Below are 15,351 nucleotides of genomic sequence, written 5' to 3'. Positions count from 1 at the left end.
TGACCAGGTACAAACAGAAGCATTATCCTCCACTCTATCAAGGTATTCATTCCTCATTACAAAACTTTCTAATCTAGAAATCGAGTCGTGAATCGACACCTTTAAATGCCAAATGACATGCAATGACAGCAAAATAAAAATAGGTCAGTATCATAAAAAAATGATAAACAAGTACTTACAAAGGTAGCTTACTAAAGGCTATCACTATCTTTCCTAAACTCTTTAAAGTTTACTATATGAGTTTTAGCTCTAAAGCCAGGGTACCTGAACCAGCAGATTCCTTGGTCTTCACCCATTATAGGCTTATATAGACCAAGTTCAATTCAGGGGGACACATTTCCCTATGGCCATACGGAGATGAAAATCTCACGAAGACATAGGTACAGTATCCCGGAAGTAATCCACTAGCTCATACGAAGGTGAAAACCTTACGAAAATGTAGCTTCTCACTCCCACTTAAGGGTGTGTCCACAACAGTCATGCAAATGTAATGTACAGCAATAAGGTAACAAATATATGCAGCAAACACATGTAAAAAGAATCCAATTTTAAAGTTTCCAAACTTCCGACATTAAGACAGAAAATACTCAATTTCTTGGCTTGACTCTCTCAAGTCCCCAGCAGAGTCGCCAAGCTGTCGAAACCATTTTTTAAAGGGATGTTTGAAAAATGGGGATCGACTTTTGAAAAATGAAAATGGGAGTCGCCACCAACCTTTTTAGGTGTGATTGGATCACCTTATAAAACGTTTTGGTCTACGAAAATTAAGAAAACAGGTTTGGGAGTCGGTTACGTATGAGGAAGGATTAGCTCCTCGCAACGCCCAAAATTGGTACCAAATTGAATAGTTTTTTGTCTTAATGTCAAAATTTTGAAAGGATTTAAAAATAGGATCCCTTTTTTAAAACTGAAATTATTTAAGTTGAAAAATCAAGATTCCTTAGCTCCGAAAGAATACAAACATCACATCCAGCATGATAGGACACAATATTCTTAAACTCTCATAACTGAAATCATCTCATGATTTACAAAATCTATTTAGAAGGATACTTTAGGCATTTAGACAAACGGGAAATCGCAACCCAGCATGTTAGGGCACTATTTCCCGAATTCCTAAATACGAAAAACATTACCTCATTTTAGAAAAACTTTTGGATAAAATATGACAATTAAATGAAATATATATTTTTTAAAATAATGATTTGAGTAAAATTTAAAAAAATAATTTACTAAGAGTAATAAAAAAATTTATTAAAAAATGAAAGAGTTTGATATGATCCTAAAATTATTAAAATATATATAAAAAAATCAGGGAAACATGGATTAAATCAAAATAAAAAGGGTTGAAAAACGAAGATGAACAAAGAATAAAATAAGGACAAACCATAGAAAATAAGAACGTAAGTGGGAGAGAAATTTGAGTGAAAGCTCTCAAAAATTTTTATTGTTTCCCAAAACTCCAGTGTGTTTACAATGAAGGGAGAGGCCTCTATTTATAGTTGAACCTCCTCAAACCCAACGGTACAGATAAATTACATCAACGGTTAAGATTAAAAGGTATCTACAAATTAAATCTCTAAGATTACAAAATCATATCTTCTAAGATTGCATATCATATCTAAGATTGCATATCATTGAGGATTATATTTCTATATGAGTCAAGCTTGTAGATGGACCTTAAATCTTTTCAAGTAATGGGTCATTCCGATCGAGCCAAATTATATTTGTAATTCTGGATTGAACTTGGACTTCTTTTTTTTTTGGTTTATTATTTTTGTTTTTGAACTTATTTCTGTGCCCGGGCAAAATTGAGTGTCTACGTCTAGAAAAATACACTTAATGGAATTCAATTTCAAAATATCACAATTTTCAATATTTTTACCATTTCAGCTAAAACTTCATTTAATATTTAAACTAATTTTTTTATACATGGTAAATATACTATAATATAGTAATAATAAAAAAAATTAATTAGTGTATAGTTGCCTTTTGCGTTATGGCCCATGCAAGCTATAAAAGGATGGAGCTAAAAAGCCGTACAAGAATGCAAATGATGTTATATATACTACATTCAATCAAAGGATATATATATATTAAGGGGTAAATGAGATAAATTAGGATAATATATGTTATATATTTTCAGCATTAATGCTTCTTCTTTTTTTTGTTTTATATCTTAAATATCAGTTACAAACTTTTTATTGCTACTTTCAATTATTTTATTAATTAATTTATTTTTGTGTGTATAAACATCTCTTTTCCATATGAATTTTTGCTCAAATAGTAGATTTTCTTTTTTCTAATTTCATTTGTTTTAAAGAGTTTTTATATGTTTTTTATGATTTAAGTATAATGTTTATTCTGATGGCACATTTATTTCTATTGTTTGAATTGATTATATATTTTGAATGGTTTGTACCATTAGTCTTCTCATCATTTCGGCATCATTTCAATTTACAGATGAGAAAGAAGTCAAGATCAACATTTGCAGAACCACGCAAGCATAAACAAAAATGAATGAATGACTTTTGATCTTCAGACATACTCTTTATATTTTAAACACTTTGATGTGAATAGTTTTGACTGCAAGGAATTTTGAATATTCTACAAAATAAAACCAAAATTCACTGGAAGATTTACTATAAATTATTTTATTTCTAAAAAACCAATTAAATGATTTTACACTCGATTTATTATTTATTCTAAGTAAATGCAGCTTCCTTTCATTAGTTTGTGGTTCTCTTACCCATGTTTACTCATCTCATAGCACCACATTCTTTTTTTTTTTTTATTCTTTATTATGTTTAATGAATTTAAATTTAAGATTTATTTTATTTATATTAAATTAATTTAGATGTTTCGAATATGGTTTTTTTCACACATTCAATTGATTTCAGTTTTTTTAGAGGAAATTTTCATTTTCGTTTCTTTCAAATTTTCATTTTTAAGATCAAGATTTCATATCTCTCAAAACTTTTTGGTCGTAAAAAATTCATTTTTCACATTAATTTTTAAAGTAGTGAACGAAGATATAATATAATCAAATACAACATAACTTCTTTGAATATGATGGATGTGCTTCATGAAGTTGATTAGTCATCATTATTGCAATCTCACTCCAATTTTTTTCCCTATCTATTCGTCCTTGATTCATGTTACTTATATGTTTTTTTTTTAAGATTTGTTCCTTTGAAATATTTTGTTAGAATTCATGTTATTAAGAATCATTTGTTATTTTATGATGAAAAATTTAAGATTTACTACAAATTGTTAAATTTCAATTAGATATTGAATTTTACTCAATTCTTTATTTTTTTCCATACTCTAAAATAATTATATTACATTAGTGACACTTTCTATAATTTGCCCATTTTATTAATTTACAACTAAAAAATATTAAGATTTATTACATATTGTCAAAATTTCAGTTGAAGATTGATTTTTATCCAATTCTGTATTTCTTTTCATACCCAAAATAATTATATTATATTAGTAACACTTTTTATAGTTTGCCTATTCTTTGCGTACTTTCTAACAAATTAATACTTCCACTTGACAAAATTAAATATTAAATTTTTAAAGATTATTTATTTTCAATTATGATCTTATTAGTATAATATGTTATATTATTTGAATAGTTTTGGATTAAAAATAAATAATGTAATTTGAATATTTTTTTATAAAAAGAATAACTTATTTTAATTTTTTAATAAAATAATTTTTTTTATAATTAAGGGTAAGGAATGAGATTACTTAAAATTAAACTCAAACTCTTATGCCTATAACATAATACTCTTGCCATCAGGCCAAGAGATTGTTGGCTTTAATAAAATAAAATAAACCTAATATTTTCTACATAAGTAACTACCTACCTACTTATCTTATTCAATGCCTTTTTGTTGAAATTTTTATATTATTTTAAAAATAAAAAATATTATTAAACACATTTAAAATATTAAATATTAAAAAAGTAATTAGAAATGAATAATTTTTAATGATTTATCGATACAAAATATTAATCAATTGTGAAATGTGAATTAAAGATAATATTTTGAACATATATTTTTTCTCTTGAGGTTATAAATGAAATTCTTTCTACCTTCCTTTAAATGGTAAACTTTTTATAATGATTGTTTCTATCTAAACGTCAAATTAAATGTTATCTTGAGAAACAAATGTGTATTCTACCACAATATTAAATTTATAGGGAGCATTTAAAAAAGAATATTACGATATTGAGTATATGACATTTTATGTAAAAGCTTTTGATTTTCACTTGATATTATACTTTTGTGTCTTAAATAATTTTTAATTATCATAAATTTTGCCTTTAATTTAGCGACTAGACCGCAGAATTATGATCTATATAAAATTATTCTTTAAATTGTTGGGTTAATAATAACAGTTTTTTTTTTCATATTGGTTCATTTTATTCTACGTAATTTTGTTTATTTGTTTTTTATTTTTTATTGGAATGATAAATTTTGTCAATGGCATATATTAAAATTTAATTATATTGAGTTAAATTATTTTTAGTACAAAATCAAGTTAATCTTAAAAAATGTAAACACTTAATCAATAAGGCACAATTTACTTTAAATTAAATTATTTTTAAAGTTATAATGTTTTTTTTTAATTATTTTGAAAAATTTTATTTGTAAGTTATAGTATTGAGATGTATATAGAGAATCATTTAAAACAATACATAAATTTCAATTGTTATCTTTTCTTTTCTTTTTTTTCTTTTTACCGTTATATATCTAAGCCTAATTTATTTTATCTGCACTTCTTTGTAACTTATACCGTTAAATTTCATAGCTAAAGCTTAAGAAGTAATTTTATCAATGGAATACAAATTTTATTTAAATAATTAATTTTTTAAAATATTTAGATCAAGTGATATTATTGGGAGGGCTTTATTTAAATGCTACCTCCGACTTTAACAGATTGTAAAATGGATGAGAACACCTTTAATGATTAAAAAATAATAATTTTTTTTATATAAAAAATCAAGATTTTATGCCAATAATTTCTTTTTTAAATAATCTGTAGTCAAGTATAATAAATAATTTATGAATTGACAATTAATTGACACATCATTATCTTAGAAATAAAAAAATAAAATTAACTTTATAAATTTATAAATGGATAAACCTAATTAGTATATAAATTTATACATAGATAGTGTATTAAATGTAAACGTTTAGGAAAATGGAAACCTTCTTTTATTTCCTTGAGGGATTTTTTTAAAATATTTTTACAACAATTAAAATAATTAACATTTTGTATATTCAATGTGAATTATAAATTTAATTTTGATAGGAGAATCACTAAACATGTTTGTGGGTTTTTATTTTTCATTGATGGTGTACATGATAATAATTCTTAAAATAAATAATAAAAAATATTACTTTTTTCTTTATAAAGTTTATGAACTACTATAGCAGTAAATGATATTGGATTGTAGAAGATTTATTTTTTAAAATTATTTCTGAGATTGTAGGGCAAACATTGTTTTGGGGAAGAGTTATTAGTCTAAAAAACTTTAATTGCTTATATTGTTATTGGGTATCATGAATCTGTTAATGGTTGAAATAGGGAATATTTACTTTTTCATTTTATTCCGGTCTCAAGATCAATTATTCAATCTAAGTAATTAAATTATTATGACATCGATGATGCCTTTATAAATTACATCAAATTTAAATAAGGGCGTATAAAGTCAAGCCCCAACACCATTCTTCCTAAATATGTTTTCATGGTGTTGGCAGTGAGAAGAATTGTTGATCCCTACTACTAGTAATCAAATATTATAATCCCAAGGCTTTTTATGACATCAAATTGGGATGTCCACTTGGAAACCATAGTTAAGGCTTGCAAGATATGGGTAAATTGAGCAAAACGGTACACACTTCTCTTATCCTTTCAGAACATTTCTGCTTCGACAGATCAGTGGTTGCCTGTAATTACTTGAAGAATAATAATTACCCTGAATTGATGTGTGGAGTAACAGCGCATTTGTTCTCTATGTCTCAGATTCTTATTAAAATCCTCAGCTGCGGCTGGCTTTTTTGTAACTATCAATTGGTAATATGGTACTGCAAAGTGGAAAGGTTCTGTTTCCTCTAGGCTTGCATAAAAATGTAAAATCTATGTGTGTAGCTTATCAACTGACTAGACTGATTTAACTGAGAATCTATTTTTTTCGATCTCAGGATGTGGGTGACAGCACCACTGATGAGGTTTGTTGGCATATAAACCAGAACTAGTGTTTGATATACAATCATGAACTTCATGTTTATTCTGTCAAAACGACTTTCTGGGTGTCTTTGCTTCACTCTGTTTCAGCAAAAGCATACAAAATGGTGTGCAAAATTACACCAACACCGCTTTAATTTGGACACAATAAACCTTGCTAGCACTGGGATTTCCCATTGCATTTGATGAGTGAATGTTGTGCAATGGCTTGTTGATTTATTTGGGTTAAACTATGTGGCGACTCCTTGTACTTTAGGCTCAGTAGCAAATTAGTCTGACAATTTAGACCTTGCAAATTCAATCTGGAAGCAAATAAATGATGGTATGGTTAAGGTGATGTGCACTTTTGTCATTGTCATGTTTTGAAAACTATTGAATTTTGGGTTTACTTTTTTTCATTTTGTTTTAAAACACAACAATGCTTTGAACAATTAAAAGTCCAAATTAACTGGAGATTGGTTGTAATTGGGGTGTGAGACTTTTTTCTCTCGTATATTTCATTTCATTAATATATATTTAATTTAAAATTTATTTTAATAAACTTCAACATATTTTGTTAACATAGGAACGTTTTATTATTGCAACCATTAAATCCAAACATAAACCTCTCTATTAATGTTAAACTCACCGCTATAATAACAAATTTCAAAACTATGGTATATAATCTTACCAAAATTAATCATGTAACTTAAGAAAACAACGTGCAAGGAATAAAACTTTGCTTAGGCTTTCTGATAAACATGGTTGCATATATATTGCATTGTGTATTTAAAAAAGACGGTGGAAAGACAGGTTTTAGGAATATATTTTTTCCTTTTGCGTCAAAACCCAGCTTTCCTTAAGCTCATCCATAATCCCAAATCAGCTGATATTCTCTTCTGAATGTGTCAGCAGTCATGTTAAGCTTGACCCATATTTGAAGCATTAACATGAGTAGTTTCGATACCATTCCCTCCAAAAAGGGTTTATTAGAATTTTTCTTCATATGTACGTGTGAAACTATGAACAACCAGCCAGCGTCCAATGGATATAAACAAGCACAAGAAATATAGTACTATCGGATTATTTATATTATCAAAGATATTAGAAATTACAAGGGAATCGATGCCAATGCAAAGGCAATAGAGGATTATCTTCTGCGATTGGGGTTGTGTTCCATCATCATTTGATCTTATTTTCTTTTGTCTTTATATTATAAAGCTTGAGCAAACTTATTTGTATGGCTAGCTTAATTGCCAGAGCATTGGGCTCCTTATTATCGGTCATCGCTTACTGTATCTATGGCTACCGAGGCAAGAAGAAAAGCGTCAGCACCAACATCAATTACTGCAACTTCAACATGCCCAAGGGTCGACCACCACTTTCTTTGCAGGTTTCCCTTTCATTCCCCAAACTACATACATATGCATTTGGATCATCTAGGGTCGACAACTTATGAATTTTGATCTCTATTTACAGACTGTGGACCTCAAAGTTAGGATGTGCTGCACTGGTTGCGAGAGAATAGTGAAGAACGCCATTTACAAGCTTAGAGGTATATTCTCCTTCATTAAAAACCCAATATTAATTCCATCACGATAATATGATTAGAATTAATTAATGCTTGATAATACTGTGTTAGGGATAGATTCGGTGGAAGTGGACCTAGAAATGGAAAAAGTGACGGTGATCGGGTACGTTGATCGGAACAAGGTGCTGAAACGAGTGAGGAGGGCTGGAAAGAGGGCTGAATTCTGGCCCTACCCGGATCCTCCTTTGTACTTCACCTCCACCACCGAATACTTTAAAGACACAACAAACGAGTTCAGGGAGAGTTACAACTATTACAGGCATGGTTACAACCTGGGACATAGGCATGGCAACATTCCAATGACGCATCGTGGAGATGACAAGGTCAGCAACTTTTTCAACGACGACAATGTCAATGCGTGCTGCCTCATGTAAAAAACTTGATATTTTCATTTCCATCATCATGTAAATATTATTTGCATTCATAACTCTGAATTTCATCTATGTTTATTATTAATTATCATGTACTAATTACTGTGGTTAATATGTAAACTATAACTCTTTTTATGCGAAATCACGAACCACAAGGCTGAATCGGAAGAATGGAAGCAGTTTGAATTTTATCAAATTGAATCTTCAACCGTTTCTTGGAACTCAAATAAAAAATAAAATAATCAAAATTAAATTAAGAATAAAATGATAATAATAATAATAATAATTAATTAATTAAAGAAAACGAGAAAAAAATGGAAGACGGAAACTTCAAATCGATTTTCAAAGGATGGATGATAATAAGATGATAGACTTCTTGTTATGATCCTGAATCCACCAACAATAATTGTTAGAATTTGAGTAAGGGTGGTAAGAATCCAAGTCCACCATGGATTCCGAATTTTTCTTTTTAGAAAGTGGATGTAGGGTAAGGTAGGGTGATTTTTTTTATTTTTATAGAAAAATTTATATGTTTTATGTTTAAATATTTTTTAAAGAATTATGTTTAAATATTTTATTTGATATTAAAAAAATTAAAAACAAATAGAAGAATTAAATTAAAGTAGAGTTGAGCGGACTGGGGCGAGGATGAATGTATTCAACATCTATAGAGCTGGTAGTCGTTTTCAAAATTATACAACCATAGTGGAGTGGTGCAGGTGGTAGAGCAAAGAGTGCCAATTATGGAGCGGTGATGGATTTAACAACATTCGCTCCCATCCCGATTCGCTACCATCCCTAACTTAGAGGTGGCAAATGAGCAAGTTTGGATTAGTCTTTCTTCGGATTCAGATTTTCTTGGGCTTGAATTTTTTTGGGATCTAATCAGCTTGGACTCGGATTTCTTTTGGGCGTGATTTTTTTGGGTTTAAGCTCTTTCGGACTCAAAAATTTTCAAGGTCAAGCTCTTTCGAGCTTGAATCAAGCCCAGTGGGCTCTGACAAATTTTAATAATTTTGAATTTTTTAACTTATAAAGATTTTAATTTTGAATATAATAATTCACTTTACTTTTTTATGATAACAACACAATTCAATTTTGCGTTATAAAAGGCATAAATTATATATATTTAATAGATTAATTTGCTAATTGAATGTAAAACTTATTATTATATGATATATATATTAATTGACGAAAATATTATTTATTATATTATATTGGCAATTTAATAATTGTTATCTTTCTTATTAAATTTATAAACCTAATACTCATATTCTAAAGTACTTACACCAAAACTCAAATATATTATACTATTTCCAAATCCAAATAATATACTCATTATTATCTAAAGTCAAAATAAATTGATTATAGCCCAAAATAAAAAGAAATTAAACTTAATACCCGAATATAATTTATAAAAGTTAAAACCCAATTCAAAGTCTAATTTAATAAAAATAATATTTTATTAAGATATTAAATTTATAATAATAATATATTATTCTAGTTATAGGCATGTATTGTAATATACTACATTAGACATAACTATTGATACTATATATTTTATTATAATCTATAATATAACAATAGTTATATCCATGTATTAATAGTTTTAACCATAGTTATATGTTACATTATTATATTATGTAATATTATATCATCTATTATATTTAGCTATTAATATGTAATACTATATCATCTATTATATTTAGCTATTAAAATTTACTTAAGCAACCAAATCCAATCAATTCAAGTAAATTGGTTAGAAAATCCAGTTTTGATTTTACCAATTATATATATTACACACACGCGCGTATGTATTAATAGTTTTAAAATAAATTATTACATTATGTAATCTTATATCACATATTATAATAGTAATAGATAGTATATTAATTATTATAACTTATTGTTTATTATTACATTGGTTGAAATATGCTCTAAAGTCCTTATACTGTAATAGCCGACTTTCAATGATGTCGGGAATAGTGGTTCGAGACCACTAAATTTGACAAATAAGCTCGTAAATTTATTTATTTAATAATTATGAGCCAAATGTGATTTTTGAGAGATTTTTAAATTAGTAATTTGTGTTTTATAAAGATTTATTAAGTCAAGAAATTGAAGAAAATAAGTATTGAGATCTCGATTTTATAAATCAAGCCTTAAATATTTTTATAAATATTTATGGAGTATCAATAAGGTAGTATTAAAATTTCGTCAGAAAATTTTAACCTCTGGGTGGTTAATTAAATAAAAAGGACTAAATTGAAAAAGCTGTAAAAGTTGCTAAAAGGATTAAATAACTCAATTGTCAAATAAGGAAGGACCTAAAGTGAAAATAAGCTCATAGGAGATATTTTGGGCAGCAATAGCTGAGAAAAATCAGGAAATGGGTGAATTAAGGGCAAAATTAGAAAATTGTCAAAATTAACTAAATAAAAATGGGACCAAATGGAAATATCTAGAATTCTCTTCAATTCTCTTCATTTTCATCAGCTGAAAAATAGCCATGGAAGAGGGTTCAAGCTGGTTTTCATACTCTAGCTTCATGTAAGTTTAATTCTTGCTTTCTCCTTAAAATTTCTATGTTTTTGGACTTTTACAATTGGGTCCAACTTACTATTTTATTAGTTTTTGATTTCATGGCAAATTTTTAAAGTTGTTATGGATGAGTGCTGGAAGCATATGATGAATAAACATAGAATTGAAGCTTTAATTTTGATATATGATAATTTTATCAAGTAAAATTGATGGAAATTGATTTTAGGACCTAATTGTGAAAATGTTTGGAATTAAAGTCTAGTGCTGAAATTATGATTTCCAAAAGTTGTAAAGTAGTTTAAAGTGATATAATAAAGGGTTAATTGTGAAAAATCAGCTCAATTGAGAGGCTAATTGAGTAGGGACAAAATTGTTATTTATTAAAAGCTTAGGGGAAAAATAGTAATAAACAGCTTGCATTAAAACAATATTGGACAGCAGCAGTAGACTAAGTTTGAAAACTCACCATAAATTTTAGAAATCGAATTATAAGATGAACAAAATATGAAATTAAAGTTTATTAAGGCTAGTTTCTCATAGAAGAAATGGTGTAAGCAATAGATTTTTAAATCATGAGATATAATAAATTTTGTGAGACAATGTCAGAATGAATTTGGGTTCTCCTATTCTGACTTTGAAAAATAATAAAAAATTGAATAAAAATAATTAGGGGCTTAAATTTATATGTCTAGAATCCTGAATTAGTCTAATTTCAATAGAAACAAACAGAAACATCATTCGAATCCTGTATGAATAGATAATTAATTTTTAGTGAAGAAGGGTCAGAACTGTCAGACAGCAGAACAGGGGTGATTTTAAAGAATAAACTGTACTTATTAGCTAAACTAAAAATTCTAAAAATTTTATAGTAAGAAGATATGTGAGTCTAGTTTCAGAGAAAATTAGTGGATCTTAAGTTGGAGTTCCTTAGCTCTAGATATAAATAATTTAGTGACTATGACACGGGTGGATAGCTTAATTATTCACATAAGTAATTAGTGAAAATTATGAATAAGGTTACTTACAAGTGTGTTATTTATACCAAGGATGTGGATGGTCAGAAGGAGGAGGAAAAATATATGAATGACTTGTGTATAAATTGATTACATGCCCAATTATAAACAATATACGTTGAATTAGTAATGATATAATGTTTTATTTCATATGTTCATTATTAAATTGTAAATATTGAAAAAGTATGAAAATTAAACTAAATGTTCAAATTGAGTGGAACGCAGGGTTGAGTACTTTCGTTCAGTGGCTAAAACGAATTGACAGAAAAGACCATGGTTGGACCATGGCAACATGTGATATGTGATTTCCGTATAAGACCATAGTTGGGCTGTTGCATCGGAGAGATGTGATTATGTGCTTCCGTATAAGACCATATCTGGGATGTGGCATCAGTGTGATATATGCTACTGTATAAGACCATATCTGGGATATGGCATCAGTGAGATATGTGATTCTGTAAGACCATAGCTGGGCAATGGTATCGATATGTGATATGTGATTACGTGTAAGACCATAGCTTGGCTATGGCATCGATATATAAATATGTGTAAGACCATAGCTGGGCTATGGCATTATTATGTGAAGATTTGTAAGACCATAGTTGAACTATGGCATCGAGAAAACGAAGTACTTAATTCCGTAAGGCGTTCACTAATTTGACAAAGTTTGGTAAGTGTTATATAGAACTATGTGATATAAGGAAGTACGAGTTGATATGACATGAGTATAGAACTTGGTTGATGAATGAATTCATTTGTGATTATATAATTGTTCATCTTGAGTGTACTGTCCATATGTATTGATATTTCAAATGATTTAATGAATAAAGTTCCGACATGGAATAAACTAAACGTGGGACATATAATTATGAAATTGAATTCAAAATTCATGAAAATGACGGTTATTGATATATGGAGACATGAGACATTGATATATGAATATGGAATATGTTTGATAAATGTGTTCATTCATAATTATGGAATTATGTATCTCATGTGTACTATTTGAATAAAGATGATATTTCAAATACTTTGGTTATTTAAGTTCAAATATGAAAGAGTATGAAATCAAGATAAGTTGTTATGAAAATATATTTAAATTACAGAGATATGGCTGATATATATTAATTGATTAGTCAATGTTGGCTTATGAATGGTATAACTGTAACTAGCCATTGGTATGGCTTGTATTTAGTAAGTTTGAGATTCAAATTATTATGATTTTATCATGATTGATATGGCTACGAAATGAACAAACGATGATAATTATAAGGCTTGGTTGAATACCTTAAATTGATTCATAAATGTATTAAAATGTTGGTGAAAATAAATGATTAAATGGGTGAGAAATATGGCTTGGAAAATAGCCTAAGTGTTAGCCACAAGGGCTGAGACATGGTCGTGTGTCTCAACCGTGTGAGGGACACAGCTTGGAGACACAGGCGTGTGGCCCGGCCGTTTGGTTCGATTTGCATGCTGACGTCATAAACAGAAAGTTACACGTCCTGAGGACACGGGCGTGTCCCTATGTCCACACGGGCGTGTGACCCTGTTTCTTGGGAAAATTTCTTAAGTTTTCCCGAACCTTCTCAAAGCTCTCAGTTTAGTCTCAAAATTAATCCCGATGTATGTTTTGGGCTTCGTAGACCCAATTAAGGGACGACATGCATGTGTTTGAAAAGTTTGAATTAAAAGAAATTTTACGGCCCGGTTTTTGCATGTATGTGTATGTTTAGGTCCGATAATGCCTCGTACTTTGTCTCGGCATCGGATACGGGTAAGGGGTGTTACATATACTCTTTGTACATTTGAAAGTTAATCCTCCTACTATATTATATAATGTTATATCATATCATATAATATTTAATATATTAATATTTTATATATATATGCATTAATGATTAAAAATTATAATATTATATAATAATGTATCCTTTATTATAACCTATAATATAATAGTAGTTATATATATTTATTAATAATTTTAAGTAATAATTTTATCTTACATATATTATTATTTTATTCCCTTTAAATATTAATTATTCTTGTCTTATGTAAATGGATTTCAAATAATTTAACGTAAAGTTTGAAACTAATAATAACTAGATTTTTTCACACTTATTGTTGGGGATCAACGCTATTAAGCAACAAACAAGTAAAAATAATGGAAGAAGTTGAAAATTTGAACACACAAATTTAACGTGGAAAAACCCCTCCAAAAAAGATAAAAAATGACAAGCAAAGATAATTTTACTGTAATGGCAAAAAACCGAAGAGTACAAGAGATGGAGATAAAGCTAAACCCTGAAACCCAAAAACAAAGAACCCTCAAAACGGAAACATAAAATTCTCAAAAAGTGTTGAGTTCTAATCTTTAATAGATGTATTTTCTAAGGTTGTAAAAGAGTCTATTTATAGGCTAAATTCGTAAGTCAAATAATAATAAAATAATCTAAACTAATCAAAGTTTGACTGAAACAAATAAAAAGAGTTTAACTGGGAGATTATTTCTCAAATTTGATTGAAATATGAGGCATATTCAACAAATCTCCACCTTGACTCATATTTTTACAACGCCATCTTTGTCAAAGTCCACCATGGGCCTATATTGAACTATGAAGGGAATTACTTAGTCGAATCTATGCTTAGAAGCTGGAAGACTTCTAGCTTTCAACTTGTGCACTACCAAATCAAAACTAACCCGGGTCTGCTTTTCACGAACACAATACCCTAACTTTTCAAAACCTACATCCAAAGAGAAACTCTCTTTAATGAAACAACCATACCTTTTTCCCTCCAATGAGCAAGTTGCCTCCACTCCAAATGAGTTGATTTTGACTCTGTAATGGACAAAGGGCATCCGATTTCACTGGTCACTATAGAACTTTCCAGAATATAAAGATTGTCGATCCTTTTACCGTAATACCGTTCAACTCGATGTTGATTCTATAACCTTTTTAGTCTAAAGTACTCAAGGAGATAAGATTCTTTCATAAATCAAGTACATACTTGACATATAAGAGTTTCCTAATCGTCTCATCGTGCATCCAAATTTTAATAGTACCAATACCAATTACCTTACTAGATGAATCATTTCTCATTCGCACAACTTCACCTTCAATTGAATTGTATGTGGAGATCCATTCTCTGTTGGGACACATGTGGAAAAAATATCTCGAATCTAGGATCCACTCAGACGTAAGCTTGTAGTTATTGCTCATTGACACTAATAAAAAATGATCACCGTTTTCGTCGGCCAAACTAGCACCAATTAAATCTTCCTTGTTACTCCCAGCAGCCCTTTTATTTTACAGTTTATAATAATATGATTTGACATGACCTAACTTTTTACAATAGTGACACATTTTGTTTCGCTTCTTTGATGCTACCAAAATGAAGCTTACCTATTTGCCTTGCTATCCGAACCAAACTCATTGTCAAGTTTGTTTTTACTCAACAAATGACCCTTCACATCATTGAACGAGAGTTTTTCTCTACCATAAATTAGGGTTTCCCTGGAAGACTTGTATGAAGGAGGTAAAGAGCACAATAATAGCATAGCCTACTCTTCATTGTAATGCCCCAAATTTTGGGGCTA

General features: G+C 28.9%; 1 protein-coding gene across 2 annotated transcripts; it reads left to right on the top strand.

The window, feature by feature from the left end:
- The first annotated feature begins 7,211 nt into the window (after positions 1–7,211).
- On the top strand, positions 7,212–8,341 carry LOC107953270 (heavy metal-associated isoprenylated plant protein 30). 2 transcript variants are annotated; one of them, XM_016888524.2, is made up of 3 exons: positions 7,212–7,630; positions 7,717–7,792; positions 7,886–8,341. In XM_016888524.2, the coding sequence occupies exons 1-3, from the start codon at positions 7,478–7,480 to the stop codon at positions 8,200–8,202; spliced, it is 546 nt and encodes a 181-aa protein (XP_016744013.1). In that variant the 5' UTR covers positions 7,212–7,477; the 3' UTR covers positions 8,203–8,341. The 2 variants fall into 2 exon arrangements, with proteins under 2 accessions (XP_016744013.1, XP_016744006.1); XM_016888517.2 differs by having other exon boundaries at positions 7,213–7,630; positions 7,880–8,341.
- Positions 8,342–15,351: the final 7,010 nt, after the last annotated feature.

This window comes from Gossypium hirsutum, chromosome A08 (assembly GCF_007990345.1).
Source record: "Gossypium hirsutum isolate 1008001.06 chromosome A08, Gossypium_hirsutum_v2.1, whole genome shotgun sequence".
Classification (NCBI taxonomy): domain Eukaryota; kingdom Viridiplantae; phylum Streptophyta; class Magnoliopsida; order Malvales; family Malvaceae; genus Gossypium; species Gossypium hirsutum.
This window is presented reverse-complemented; position numbering and strand designations above follow the sequence as displayed.